This window comes from Temnothorax americanus, unplaced genomic scaffold (assembly GCF_048541705.1).
Source record: "Temnothorax americanus isolate GAGA-0224 unplaced genomic scaffold, ASM4854170v1 Scaffold22, whole genome shotgun sequence".
NCBI classification, from domain to species: domain Eukaryota; kingdom Metazoa; phylum Arthropoda; class Insecta; order Hymenoptera; family Formicidae; genus Temnothorax; species Temnothorax americanus.
This window is the reverse complement of record NW_027509360.1, coordinates 1,802,884-1,818,858: the sequence shown is the minus strand read 5'-3', so window position 1 is coordinate 1,818,858 and position 15,975 is coordinate 1,802,884. Positions and strand designations below refer to the sequence as shown.

General features: G+C 34.8%; 2 protein-coding genes and 1 long non-coding RNA gene across 5 annotated transcripts in view; 1 reads left to right on the top strand and 2 right to left on the bottom strand.

Moving 5' to 3' along the window:
- The window catches only part of LOC143898127 (uncharacterized), an 85,961-nt gene extending 81,022 nt beyond the window's left edge, over window positions 1-4,939 (bottom strand). Inside the window, exons 1-3 of the mRNA XM_077407351.1 lie at window positions 3,712-4,939; window positions 3,311-3,449; window positions 2,979-3,030 (exon numbers count right to left, since the gene is read on the bottom strand). The gene's annotated coding sequence lies outside the window, so the exon portion shown is untranslated. The remainder of the gene's footprint in view (window positions 1-2,978; window positions 3,031-3,310; window positions 3,450-3,711) is intronic.
- Window positions 4,940-4,989: 50 nt separating this feature from the next.
- LOC143898068 (uncharacterized) lies at window positions 4,990-15,456 on the bottom strand. Its single transcript, XR_013257089.1, has 6 exons — window positions 15,414-15,456; window positions 14,913-14,973; window positions 14,429-14,492; window positions 13,109-13,228; window positions 12,798-12,846; window positions 4,990-8,302 (listed from the first exon to the last, which is right to left on the bottom strand). It is a non-coding gene; the product is annotated as an uncharacterized LOC143898068 (long non-coding RNA).
- LOC143898066 (ribosomal RNA processing protein 36 homolog) lies at window positions 10,660-12,638 on the top strand. 3 transcript variants are annotated; one of them, XM_077407150.1, is made up of 4 exons: window positions 10,660-10,816; window positions 10,993-11,081; window positions 11,232-11,751; window positions 11,827-12,638. In XM_077407150.1, the coding sequence occupies exons 2-4, from the start codon at window positions 11,037-11,039 to the stop codon at window positions 11,964-11,966; spliced, it is 705 nt and encodes a 234-aa protein (XP_077263276.1). In that variant the 5' UTR covers window positions 10,660-10,816; window positions 10,993-11,036; the 3' UTR covers window positions 11,967-12,638. The 3 variants fall into 3 exon arrangements, with proteins under 3 accessions (XP_077263276.1, XP_077263275.1, XP_077263277.1); XM_077407149.1 differs by having other exon boundaries at window positions 10,667-10,798; XM_077407151.1 differs by having other exon boundaries at window positions 10,688-10,798; window positions 11,029-11,081.
- Window positions 15,457-15,975: the final 519 nt, after the last annotated feature.

Sequence of the window (15,975 nt, the reverse complement as noted above, 5' to 3'; positions counted from 1 at the left end):
TACATAAAACGCTGCTAAAGAAAATTAGGGTCTTTTCACTTTTTGTTAGTAAATTGCCCATTTTTAAACTGTAATTACTCAGTGAATAATTAACGTAAAAAATAAGTTTAAAAAAAGGTTTTACAAGGCAAACTCTCTACTCTAAGGTGCTTTTGTTTAATTTTCACTCAGGTTACGCAAATGCAGGCGGTATCGTGCTAAAATCATAAAAAAACAGGCGTTATTTTAAATTGCGATATCTCGCTAAATAATCGGTGTAGAACAAAGTTTGTTTATCATTTAAAAAGGCAAAGTCCGTACTTTGAGATGGAATTAATGATTATGTTCGTGAATTTTTTTTGATAGGCGGTGGAAGACTGTAAATTTCAGATCTTGGATATCTCAAATATGTCCTTATTTAAAATTGACCACGCCTTTGAGTATGAACCTGAGTGATTGAACAAAAGCACCTTATAATAGAGAGTTTTCCCTGTAAAATCCTTTTTTAAACTTGTTTTTACGTTAATTATTCACTGAGTAATTACAGTTTAAAAATCGGCAAAAATTTACTGCAGACAAAAAGTGATCTAATTTTTTTGAGCAGTGTATTTTTAAGCTTTTATTATTGGGTATATCTTTATACAAAAATAAATTAAAATTTTTTTAAATTATAAAAAAAATTAAAAATTTTTTTTCATTATTAAATCACCCCCTTCCCCCCGATTCCTACCTACCCATATCCCTACCTACATGTATGCTTACTTATTCATTCCATGGCACCACACCTCTATATCCCTACCTACTAGATTTTTATTTAATTCTTACCTACCTACCCGATTTTTACTTAATTTTTATCCGTATTCCTACCTACTCGTAGCTTTATTTAGTATACCTTATCTAGTATTAGTTACCGCGATTACCCGAAATCGTGCGCGAATTTGGTATATTAAATCAGGACCGTTTGGGAGTTTTATTGTAAGTTTAAATTACGTGAGCTAGGGATTTTTAATTCGAGACGGCATCTTTCCGTCTCTGATTACGTGCAATCGCACGTAAGAAAACCTTATAGGCTTACCTTTATATAAGTATTTTTTATACTTTGATTGGTGTTGTGCACACCAACCTACCTTTTAAAATCCTCTTCGTCTTCTTTTTTCTGACCAGAATAGACTCACCTTTTGTAGAACCTGGCCATATCCTGGTTTTATACAGTCAAAAATCGACAACAAGGAGAAATACTCCTGTTGCCGGCAATAAGCGTAAGATTTTACGCTTTTGTACGATGCGCGAAACACGAACGCGTCTCGAAGAGGCCATCACATTAATTCACTCAATTAAATATGGAATTAACCAATTAACAGTAATAATAATAACTTTATTGTATACAAATTAATTGCGCATTTATTGTTTACACGCGTTATTTATTCGTATTAAAATATATCCAGTAATTAAAATACATATCCGATTAGAAACAAATCTGAATTTGCAAAAAAATCTCTATGTCGACAGCGTTTTGATTTAAAGAGATTGGATCGCGATTCATAAAATTTATAATATTAAATTTTAAATATAATCTTTATAATATAAACAATAAAACTAATTTGAAAATAAACAAATCCGCCATTTGATAAAATCTAAAGCCCATAATATACGTATTTTCATCGATTCGAACGACTTAATATTGCTGAATCTCATCAAGAAACATGCAAAGATGAGAAATTCAGATGCATGACGTAAGATCCGAAAAGGATAATAAAAATCCCATACACACGATAGAATTGATAATAATAATCACTTTGTACTTTGCAAATTATTAAGATTACTTTTCATATTTAGATAATATATTGTTTCAAAATCATTTTTAGCGAAATAAAACTGATTGATTCTATTATACATAAAATAATTATTTAAAAAAACCTTTTATTTCATAATAAAATAGATATCGGATCTCACGTTACTTTACTACTTTAACTGATATAAAATCCAGTTATCGATCACTACATATGAATAAGCTATAACAGATTAGGCTAAAGTCAATGCATCAAAAAAGTTAATAATAACTAATAACTGAAAGCATGTCTTTTATATGAAAAAGCAAGATCAATAAATTATATGAAATGTTACATGATATATGTATATATGTATATGTATATGTATACATATATATATGTATTGCTTCCTTGCACCAACTTATATAAAGTTTAATCTTGGATAAATATTTAATAGGATATAATAGGAAAGAGAAAAGGAATAATACAAAATTACACTTTTATAATACAATATTTGTAATAAATATTTTTCAATATTATGATCACCTGCTACAATATTGTTTACTTTAATTTTTTTTTATTTTATGTTTTTATTTTTTTTATTGCATATATGAAACAATATAAATATTTTATTCTTTCTATTTGTTGATCCCGAGATATTAATATCATGAGTAAACTTAAATAAGAGCATTAAATTAAAAAGATTTTAATTGTTAAACTTTTATTTGTTTTCTACTTTGTTTTATTTATTTTTTATATTTGTAAAAAATATTATATTATGTACATATACATATAATTAAAAATTATGTTATTTGATTTTAAATATTAACCAAATTATAACATCATCAATTAATATAATTATCAATAAATAATATTTTGTCCTCATGGTATTCTCAATTTTCCGAAAAATTCTGTTTTTATACACAGTGTGTGCATACGAGTATCTACATTCTCGTATACACACCCTAAATTAATCAATATATAAATATAATAATATAAAAAGACATCCAAGATTAAACTTATCCTAATCTGTTTTAACTTATTCATTTTAAGGCAACAGATATGTATGGATTGCTATAAACTTATGTTATTATCAAATTGCATACGTTTGTCTAGATATGTGGTATACATTTAAGGTATACATTTATGTGGTATACATGTTTCGCGGCATATATTTTGTAGGTTGCCACACATCCGTTACCTCAAAAAATATGTTAATTTATTACTCACCAACCCCGATGCGCAACAGCGGAATTATATCTGCCACGTAGCTACGTTGAATCTGTAATATAAAAACATAAAATTCACATTAAGATGATGCGATGTTCAAAAAACCTAATGTTTTAAAACATAATTCCTATGGCATCAAACCTTTTATTTATCATTCAATTAGATATTTATTTAAATAATTATTTTCCTGAAATAATCTTTACAATAATGATCTTTATAAAACTTTAAATTACCACTTTCTTTCTAATTATTATTTCTAAATTATTGCGAAATAAAGCGATTCAAGAATAAACAGGAAAAAAGTTGCTTTTACACAAATAAATAATATTTACCGCAAAGTTGTTCCGCTGGTGCCCGATGCCTCTCCCAGGCCTCCTCCTCCTCTCAGGCTGTCCTTTCGGATTATCAGCTCGATGCGACACTCGTGTTCCCTCGATGCGAAGCTGATGCTTCTTCCCGCGTTGATATTTTCTGTAACATAAAAATTATCGAATCGATTAAATAATTGTCACGCGCATCAAACATCTTATTCGTTAATCAGATTAATATACTTTTAAATTACTTCTTCGCAAAAAGGTTTTTTTATGTTAGAATCAACTTGAATCAAATTTTTCAAATTACTTCTTTTTACTAATTTATATTCCGAATTACGGTTTAACAAGTCAATTGAATAAGAATAAACGAAAAAAGGAATTCTATAACATCTGTAGAAAAGATAAAAAGTAACACTTACCAGAAATGTTGGTACGTCGATGCCCGATGCCTCTCTCAGGCCTCCTCCTCCTCTCAGGTTGTCCTCTCGGGTTGTTAGCTCCCTCGATGCTTGACACAACTCCACCGACATCACACGTATACGCGGATAATTATAATCGCGTAATATTTAATACGTCACTCCCGAAAAAGTTACGTAACGACCGAGTTTGTTCGTGGAAAAATCTCCCGCGATAACCGCGTTATCTCAACGCGTTCAGAGCCGGACACTGACTCGATTTGCCCGATTAAGGACTTTTCCCCGCGTGGCCAGTTGAATAGTGTTCGACAGAGAGAAGAGAAATCCTCGAAAAGTAGAAAGCGAGCTTTCTACAATGAGGATCATCTCCCCTCGCCACCGACACGTCATGGTAGCACCCTTCCACGCACAGTGAAGTCAAATGATCTGGGCAGTTCTTGTTATGCGATCCTGGCACCTTTCCGCCAAGGACCACGCACGAGACAGCCGTCACGTCTGAGAACGTGGAAATTGACGCAGTTATATGCTAATTATTAAAAAAGAACGATATTTTACGCGACGATCCCGAAACGCGAATTAACACCCGATTATTTCCGCGATAACCGCGTTATCTCGACGCGTTCAGAGCCGGACAACTGACTCGATTTGCCCGATTAAGGACTTAGCCCCGCGTGGCCAGTTGAATAGTGTTCGACAGAGAGAAGAGAAATCCTCGAAAAGTAGAAAGCGAGCTCTCTACAATGAGGATCATCTCCCCTCGCCACCGACACGTCATGGTAGCACCCTTCCACGCACAGTTAAGTCAAATTATCTGGGCAGTTCTTGTTATGCGATCCCGACACCTTTCCGCCAAGGACCACGCACGAGTCAACCGTCACGTCTAAGAACGTGGAAATTAACGCAGTTATATGCTAATTATTAAAAAAGAACGATATTTTACGCGACGATCCCGAAACGCGAATTAACACCCGATTATTTCCGCGATAACCGCGTTATCTCGACGCGTTCAGAGCCGGACAACTGACTCGATTTGCCCGATTAAGGACTTAGCCCCGCGTGGCCAGTTGAATAGTGTTCGACAGAGAGAAGAGAAATCCTCGAAAAGTAGAAAGCGAGCTCTCTACAATGAGGATCATCTCCCCTCGCCACCGACACGTCATGGTAGCACCCTTCCACGCACAGTTAAGTCAAATTATCTGGGCAGTTCTTGTTATGCGATCCCGACACCTTTCCGCCAAGGACCACGCACGACACGACGGTCACCCGTTAGAACGTGGAAATTAACGCAGTTATATGCTAATTATTAAAAAAGAACGATATTTTACGCGACGATCCCGAAACGCGAATTAACACCCGATTATTTCCGCGATAACCGCGTTATCTCGACGCGTTCAGAGCCGGACAACTGACTCGATTTGCCCGATTAAGGACTTAGCCCCGCGTGGCCAGTTGAATAGTGTTCGACAGAGAGAAGAGAAATCCTCGAAAAGTAGAAAGCGAGCTCTCTACAATGAGGATCATCTCCCCTCGCCACCGACACGTCATGGTAGCACCCTTCCACGCACAGTTAAGTCAAATTATCTGGGCAGTTCTTGTTATGCGATCCCGACACCTTTCCGCCAAGGACCACGCACGAGTCAACCGTCACGTCTGAGAACGTGGAAATTAACGCAGTTATATGCTAATTATTAAAAAAGAACGATATTTTACGCGACGATCCCGAAACGCGAATTAACACCCGATTATTTCCGCGATAACCGCGTTATCTCGACGCGTTCAGAGCCGGACAACTGACTCGATTTGCCCGATTAAGGACTTAGCCCCGCGTGGCCAGTTGAATAGTGTTCGACAGAGAGAAGAGAAATCCTCGAAAAGTAGAAAGCGAGCTCTCTACAATGAGGATCATCTCCCCTCGCCACCGACACGTCATGGTAGCACCCTTCCACGCACAGTTAAGTCAAATTATCTGGGCAGTTCTTGTTATGCGATCCCGACACCTTTCCGCCAAGGACCACGCACGAGTCAACCGTCACGTCTAAGAACGTGGAAATTAACGCAGTTATATGCTAATTATTAAAAAAGAACGATATTTTACGCGACGATCCCGAAACGCGAATTAACACCCGATTATTTCCGCGATAACCGCGTTATCTCGACGCGTTCAGAGCCGGACAACTGACTCGATTTGCCCGATTAAGGACTTAGCCCCGCGTGGCCAGTTGAATAGTGTTCGACAGAGAGAAGAGAAATCCTCGAAAAGTAGAAAGCGAGCTCTCTACAATGAGGATCATCTCCCCTCGCCACCGACACGTCATGGTAGCACCCTTCCACGCACAGTTAAGTCAAATTATCTGGGCAGTTCTTGTTATGCGATCCCGACACCTTTCCGCCAAGGACCACGCACGAGTCAACCGTCACGTCTGAGAACGTGGAAATTAACGCAGTTATATGCTAATTATTAAAAAAGAACGATATTTTACGCGACGATCCCGAAACGCGAATTAACACCCGATTATTTCCGCGATAACCGCGTTATCTCGACGCGTTCAGAGCCGGACAACTGACTCGATTTGCCCGATTAAGGACTTAGCCCCGCGTGGCCAGTTGAATAGTGTTCGACAGAGAGAAGAGAAATCCTCGAAAAGTAGAAAGCGAGCTCTCTACAATGAGGATCATCTCCCCTCGCCACCGACACGTCATGGTAGCACCCTTCCACGCACAGTTAAGTCAAATTATCTGGGCAGTTCTTGTTATGCGATCCCGACACCTTTCCGCCAAGGACCACGCACGAGTCAACCGTCACGTCTGAGAACGTGGAAATTAACGCAGTTATATGCTAATTATTAAAAAAGAACGATATTTTACGCGACGATCCCGAAACGCGAATTAACACCCGATTATTTCCGCGATAACCGCGTTATCTCGACGCGTTCAGAGCCGGACAACTGACTCGATTTGCCCGATTAAGGACTTAGCCCCGCGTGGCCAGTTGAATAGTGTTCGACAGAGAGAAGAGAAATCCTCGAAAAGTAGAAAGCGAGCTCTCTACAATGAGGATCATCTCCCCTCGCCACCGACACGTCATGGTAGCACCCTTCCACGCACAGTTAAGTCAAATTATCTGGGCAGTTCTTGTTATGCGATCCCGACACCTTTCCGCCAAGGACCACGCACGAGTCAACCGTCACGTCTGAGAACGTGGAAATTAACGCAGTTATATGCTAATTATTAAAAAAGAACGATATTTTACGCGACGATCCCGAAACGCGAATTAACACCCGATTATTTCCGCGATAACCGCGTTATCTCGACGCGTTCAGAGCCGGACAACTGACTCGATTTGCCCGATTAAGGACTTAGCCCCGCGTGGCCAGTTGAATAGTGTTCGACAGAGAGAAGAGAAATCCTCGAAAAGTAGAAAGCGAGCTCTCTACAATGAGGATCATCTCCCCTCGCCACCGACACGTCATGGTAGCACCCTTCCACGCACAGTTAAGTCAAATTATCTGGGCAGTTCTTGTTATGCGATCCCGACACCTTTCCGCCAAGGACCACGCACGAGTCAACCGTCACGTCTGAGAACGTGGAAATTAACGCAGTTATATGCTAATTATTAAAAAAGAACGATATTTTACGCGACGATCCCGAAACGCGAATTAACACCCGATTATTTCCGCGATAACCGCGTTATCTCGACGCGTTCAGAGCCGGACAACTGACTCGATTTGCCCGATTAAGGACTTAGCCCCGCGTGGCCAGTTGAATAGTGTTCGACAGAGAGAAGAGAAATCCTCGAAAAGTAGAAAGCGAGCTCTCTACAATGAGGATCATCTCCCCTCGCCACCGACACGTCATGGTAGCACCCTTCCACGCACAGTTAAGTCAAATTATCTGGGCAGTTCTTGTTATGCGATCCCGACACCTTTCCGCCAAGGACCACGCACGAGTCAACCGTCACGTCTAAGAACGTGGAAATTAACGCAGTTATATGCTAATTATTAAAAAAGAACGATATTTTACGCGACGATCCCGAAACGCGAATTAACACCCGATTATTTCCGCGATAACCGCGTTATCTCGACGCGTTCAGAGCCGGACAACTGACTCGATTTGCCCGATTAAGGACTTAGCCCCGCGTGGCCAGTTGAATAGTGTTCGACAGAGAGAAGAGAAATCCTCGAAAAGTAGAAAGCGAGCTCTCTACAATGAGGATCATCTCCCCTCGCCACCGACACGTCATGGTAGCACCCTTCCACGCACAGTTAAGTCAAATTATCTGGGCAGTTCTTGTTATGCGATCCCGACACCTTTCCGCCAAGGACCACGCACGAGTCAACCGTCACGTCTGAGAACGTGGAAATTAACGCAGTTATATGCTAATTATTAAAAAAGAACGATATTTTACGCGACGATCCCGAAACGCGAATGTCGCGAATTAACGTTCGATTATTTCCGGTGAACTCGGACGGCAGAGAAACGACGGAATTCCGAATAATCCGACGACTTCGAACGTCACTCGCGAAAATGAAACGCAACGAACCGTTTATACAATCGGCGACGATTGAATGTAGTTTCCCCGTTGTTCGGTAAAAGCCTATAAAAGATAAGATTACGCGTACGTTTAGGTCGGTATACACTTGGTTGAGATATACATATATAGGAATACAAGTATACGCGAGAATAGAAAAATATACAAGAATAATATATATTATAATTAAAAGAAATGTATGTATATATATATATATATATATATATATACACAGTATATATATATACGTAAACAGTCCCGGAACATACCTCTGGACCTACATATATATTTATATATATAGAGAGAGAGAGAAATATATATATATAGAAATATATATATATATATATATATATATATATATATATATGTATATATGAGAATAATTTGTGCCGTAAAATTATTTTTTTAAAACAAATTGAAAAAACGAATCAGAGTAAAATACATGTTTTGTTTACATAATTTCATGTGATTATTAACAAATTTTAAAATTTGTTCAAAACTATTCTTAAGAAAGTATTATAATACTTCTATTTTATATACACATATTTAAAAATATATTTATATATATACGTGTAGCTTGATTGAACTAATTTACAAAATATTTAATCTCGGACAAATATTTTTGGGGAAGGGATTAAAGGAAACACATGCCAAACTTATTTAATAACTCATTTCTTATCTATAATAAAGACGATTCTTTATTTCTATTTTGCATATATAAATATCCTGTATTAGGTTTTTTTTATAAGAAATCTGTAAAAAAGCTTTATATTTTTAAAATGCCATTATTTCGTTCTGAATACGATTTTAATTTTTCTTATATCTTCTTTACCATTTTAGCAGTATAACCAAGAATTAACCGTTTCTATAATTTTTTCTGATGTCTATGGAACTATTTATCTTTAGTAAGATACAACTCTACATATAGATATATATATTTCATTTTTGTTGTCTGAATTCTATTGTCCAGGAAAAAAAACTTTACATTCTTTTAAGTTAAAAAACATTTAATATATTATTTTTAATAATATTTAAAATAAGTATAGTTTAATAACTGTAAAACGGGTCTTTATTTTAATTCTATTAATAAAAATATTAATATAATTAGATTATCAGAAAAAATATTATGGAAACAGTTAATTTTTTATTACATTGCTGAAATGATGAAGTAACGAATATTACAAATGTATATAATATAATACATATATATATATATATATATATATATATATATATATTCTAACTTAATAAACTGCGCGCCGATTATTTGTCGGACTTGAAACACAGCTATTATTGTAACATTAGGCTACTGTTAGATAAATCGCAAAGTTTATTAAGTTGGAATATATATGTATTATATATTATACATTGTAATTCGTTACTTCTGTAACTATTAATACGCAGTTCTAATTTTTCATAACACTCTTGCAACGTTTAACATCATTAATTATAACATTAATCATTAAAATATAAGGGTCGAATGACTTCGAGTCACTATATATATTTTTCCAACGTTTGTTAACTTCTAACCGACCATTAACTATCGAAATAGCCAACTTCTATTGGCTATTCTGAAAAATTTCTTTTATTAAAAATCAGAAACTTTTAACTGAGAGATCTCCCCTAATACAACATACTAATTTCAATAATATTACCGATATTAAACAATAATATTAATATCTTTCCCACTGTCATATCCCTCCCTCCGGATTCGGTGAGGGATACTTTACTCCGGTCGCAATGGATTCATGTGTTAGCCCGGAAGGTAACGACACAAAAGTGTCAGCGATTTGATTAATCTTGGAACAAAGTAATTCCACTTGTTTCTTAATAGTGTTGTTGATGAAATGCAGAGTCTGTTGCATGCCAGACTCTTCTAAAACATTTCTTTATACAAAAAACAATAAATATATAAAAAAGCTCACTAATCAAATTCTTCCAACATAAGTGTTTTTACGACAAGATCAAAGGCGCCGCAACGCCCATTCCAGCAAGACAGCGAAGCCAGACTCTGCATTTCATCAACAACACTATTAAAACAAGAGGAATTACTTTGTTCCAAGACTAATCAAATCGCTGACTCTTTTTTGTCGTTACCTCCCGGGCTATGTACATTTACGCCATCAGTGCAGTGATATGCATAAAATGTGCAATGTGATAAAGTGATATATAACGCATAAAGCGATATGTATAATGTATCCCCGATAGGTAACCACATATGTTCCTTAATTATTTTTGTTCTGTCATTTTCTTTAACACTTATTTATTTAAAAAAAAAATTAATTCAACTGATATATGTATAATCTGCAGCTATAAGTCACATTAATAAATATATGATATTAATTAAATTATAGTTAATTAAAAGGAAAGAAGTCAGAGTGTGTCGATGTTGAGAGAAAAATCAAATATTGATTAATCATAAGGCAAATAATCGATTATCGTTATTCCGATTAATCGAGATCGAGAAACATCGCCCATTCTTACACTGCTCTGTTCTGTGATTTATAATGTGTGATTTAACTTTTTAGGCACTCATATGATCAATAGAGTACTAGTGGAGATGTAAATATATAATTTATGGTATTTATTATAAATATATTTTTCCTAATTTTCTTGTTGTTTTCTTGAGTACATAAACCAACTGTAAATCCTAACCTAAAAATGTGGTATTGCATTTTGTTAAGTGTCAAGAAACCTAAACACAGAGTTAACGTCACGTTAAACACTAAATAAAAAAAAATTGTATTTTGTTACAGAGATTGATAAACTTGTATTCCATTATTACATCTTAGGACTCAACATGAATGATGAGGAAGAGTCCCTACTTACAGAAGATAAAGATCGTGTAAGTTTTTCTTCATTTTTACTATTTATTTTTACTACGTATTATTAAATGCTTTTATTTAAGTTAATTTTAATTAACACAGCACCATTGTTACAAGAAAAGTTTATATATTCGTGGGTGGTAACATGTTTCGAATTGTTTGTGTTTTAGGAACAAGTACGAGAGGAATTAAAACATATGAGTTTTGAGGATTTACAGAAGTTAAAAGAGAAATTAGGTACCAAGGTATACAATGAGACGATATTTGGAAAGAAAAATAAGAAAAAAACTGAAAAAATAGAGTTTAAACGGGAAAATAAGAATAGGCCTCGAGAGATTTCTGCTAAAAAGCCAGTTCCCAGATATCAAGAGTTAACTCGAGTCAAAAAAGTTGTATCTCGGGATCCTAGATTTGATAGTTTATGTGGTACGTTTGATGAGAAGGCCTTCAGACATTCTTATGCATTTATTAACAAATTACGGGAAAACGACCTCAAAACTTTACAAAAAGAATTGAAAGAAACGACAGATCTAAAAGCTATAAAGAAAATAAAATATCTCATTCAGAGGCTTGAAAATCAGTTAAGGGAGGAAAAGAAAAGGAAAGAGAAAGCAGAAAAGAAGCGGCAAGAAAATGAAGAGCTACTAGAATCTGTTAAACGAGGAGAGAAGCCTATCTTCAAGAAAAAATGTAAGTTTAGCTTATCGTTAACATAATACTGATTGATATTATATTGTTTTATTTTATCTTATTTGTCTTTTGCAGCTGAGAAGAAAGTCTTGGATTTGGTCTCACAGTATGAAGAATTGAAAAATACAGGTAAACTGAAGAAGCATATTCAGAGACTGCGAAAAAAGAATAAACATAAAGATAGAACAAAATTGAAAGCAGACAGAACGGAGTGAAACACACACACACACACACACACACACACACACATATATATATATTATATATGTGCATATATATGTGCATTTACAAAAAAATGTTTCCATAATTTTTTCTAATATCTGTGGAACTATTTATCTTTATTAAGATACAACTCTAGATATAGATATAAATATTTTATTTTTGTTGTCTGAATTCTATTGTCTAGGAAAAAAAAACTTTGCGTTCTTTTAAGTTAAAACATTCAATATATATATATATATATATATATATATATTATTTTTAATATATTAAAATAAGTATAGCTTTACAATAACTTTAAAACGTTAAAACTTTTACACTTTAAAACGGGTCCTTATATTTTAATTCTATTAATATTATTATTAATAGAATTAAAATAAAGACCCATTTTAAAGTTTTAACGTTATAAAGTTTATATATATATATATATATATATATATATTGTGAACTGTACTTATTTTAAATATATTAAAAATAATATGTATATTGAATGTTTTTTAACTTAAAAGAATATAAAGTTTTTTTTCCTAAATAATAGAATTTAGACAAATAGAATAAGGATCGTTAATTTCTATTTATTGTATCCTTTCTCTGTGTACCTGTGCGAGTGTAGCCTCAAGCACATTAGCACACCAAATTAAATAACGCAAAACGAGTCCGAGATGAAATATTTGTCATAATTCTTTATAGCTCATCCATTTTAAGATAACGGATCTATGAGATTCTATATTTATTTTTAATACAATTATAATGATGCGGAAATAATGTATATCTCATACAATTTTCATAGATCCGTTATCTCACTAATAATCCTTTTTGTCACTCACCAATCGACAGTGGAGTTGTCAGCCACGTATAATCAGCGCCACGATGATTCTGTAATATACAAACATAAAATTCAAATTAAAATGCTCAAAATATAATTAATAATTTAAAAGATAATTCTTACGTACATAAAATTTCTTAATGGCTTTTTACACATTAAATATCTATTAAAAGAATTATACATTTTTCGAAAAGAATTCTCGACAAGAATAAATTTTTATAAAATTTTAGATTAATTTTTTTCTCTAATTATTATTTTTAAATCATCAAAACAAAACAACTAATTTTAGTACAAATAAGCAATAATGCTTACCGCAATGTAACTCCAACGGTGCCCGATACCTTTCCTAGGCCTCCTCAGTCTCCTCCCGGGTTTTTTTATCTGAACCCTTTTCTTTACTCACACAGCAGAGGAGTTATACACAAAATTGATCTGTAACATACGGAAATATTTAAATAAAAATAATGTCTAAAATAAATATGGATTTCTTGTTATAAAAAAAAGATAATACTTATATTTTATATACACATATAAAAAAATATTTATAGATACCTATATAGTATATTGCTTGCTCGCACCAATTTATGAAATATTTGATTTCGGACGAATAGAGGAGAGAGATTAAAAGAAACATGCTTAAAATAAAAATAAAGAAATAACTTTTGCACGCAAGTTTTATTTGTAATTTTAATAAATTTTTAATAAAAGAATAACATCTTAATAACAATGTTTTTTTTTAATATTAACTTGTATAAAATTTGATAAGAAAAAAATCTAATTCTGATATAATCTAAACTATTTTAAATTTTAATTATTTAAAAATTATTTAGAAATAGAAATATATATTAACAAGTAATATTTTATATATATTTGTTGATATTAATCATGTCATAAATAATTTATTACGTATTTAAAAAATCTTAAAATATAAAATAAAATTTAAAATATTTTATTTTTATTAGACAATGTATTAAACATGCAATACACTATATACAGTATATTGCATGTTTAATACATTGTCTAATAAAAATAAAATATTTTTGATTTCATTTTATATTTTAAAATTTTTTAAATATTTAATAAATTATTCGTGAAATGAGTAATATCAACAAATTTATATAAAATATTACTTGTTAATATATATTTCTATTTCTAAATAATTTCTAAATAATTAAAATTTATAATAGTTTAGATTATATCAGAATTAGATATTTTTCTTATTAAATTTTATACAAGTTATCTAAAAAAAGCATTTTTATTAAGATGTTATTCTTTTATTAAAAATTTATTAAAATTACGAATAAAATAATACTTTCGTGCAAAAGTTATTTTTTTATTTTTTATTTTACGCATGTGTCTCTCAATTTCTTCCCGATATATTCGTCCGAAATTTCAAATAAAAATGCAATGAAATGTATATCTGTGTAAGATGGCATAGAAAGTTTTTTGGATGCTAAGAGCGACGCGTTACTAGATTGATTCGCGCGATAGATCTTACAATAAGCCGAACAAGGCTTTCGCGAAATACGCGTTCGAACGGATTATCATACTAATTTCCGGGCGCCGAATCTACTTCGCGATAGCTATTGCAATGAATCTGAAATGCAAAGTTAATGCATGTTACATACTTACTGATTAAATAAGTCGTGCCACTCGTTCCGGAACCGATCCGTCTCCGTGTCGTATTCGGCGCGTTCTGGAAAAGGAGAACGTAATTAATATGGCGGAAGCGTTCCGTCTCTCGCGCGCGGTCAACTCGCGCCGAAAGCGCCGCGGCGCGCGGCGTCGTTATACGCGTCCCACTCTCAACTTCGCGCTCACGATCCGAACTTTCCGAACTTCGAAAATCATATATTATAAACTCGCCTATTATTACGATTGTTATTTTGCATGTTTTCTAACGAATCTAGCGTATTAATATTTTATCCGCGATATTCGCGACACTCGAAAATGCGACCGTCACTTTCGCGATTGCTCGCGCGACGCGCCTTCGGTCGTACAAGTATCGCGGAATACGTATTTTCAAGAAATATCAATACCCGAGCTCTAAATCTATACTACGCGATAGATGCTGTAGTTAATGTAATGTACGCAAGTTAATATCTGTTGTACGTACCAATTAAGTGAGCCGCGACGCCACTCGTTCCGGAGTCGAACCGTTCCGTGTCAGCCGCCTTCTGAAAATGCCATGGAAGGAGAAGGTCATACGTCATCAATATGGCGGAGGCTTCGTTCCTGCTGCGCGGGCAACTTTGTGCGCCGAAAGCGCCACGGCGCGGCGCGCGGCGTCGCTACGCGGTCCCGCTCTCAACTTCGCGATCATAAATTTTCCGAACTTCCAGAATCAAATACTATAAGACCGTCTATTATTATGATCGTTATTTTGTATTCTAGCGAATAGCCGTATTAATGTTTTTAACAGCTATCCGCGATATTCGCGATATTGAAAAATACGAACGGCACTTTCGCGATTGGTCGCGCGACCTTCTTCGGTCGTACAAGTACCGCGGAATACGTATTTTCAAGAAATATCAATACCCGAGCTCTAAATCTATACTATGCGATAGATGCTGTAGTTAATGTAATATACGCAAGTTAATCTGTTGTACATACGTACCAATCGACGCTACTCGTTCCGGAGTCAAACCGTTCCGTGTCAGCCGCCTTCTGAAAATGCCATGGAAGGAGAAGGTCATACGTCATCAATATGGCGGAGGCTTCGTTCCTGCGCGGGCAACTTTGTGCGCCGAAAGCGCCACGGCGCCGCGGCGCGGCGCGCGGCGTCGCTACGCGGTCCCGCTCTCAACTTCGCGATCATGAATTTTCCAAACTTCCAGAATCAAATACTATAAGACCGTCTATTATTATGATCGTTATTTTGTATTCTAGCGAATAGCCGTATTGATGTTTTTAACAGCTATCCGCGATATTCGCGATATTGAGAAATACGAACGTCACTTTCGCGATTGGTCGCGCGACCTTCTTCGGTCGTACAAGTACCACGGAATATGTATTTTCGAGAAATATCTACACCCGAGCGCTGAATCGATACTACGCGATATATACCGCAGTAATAATGCATGCAAGATTATAATAAAGGTTATCTCTTACCAATTTAAATAAGTTGCGACGCCACTTGTCGACTCGTCCCAGTCGTCCCGGACGAGCGCACCGTGTTC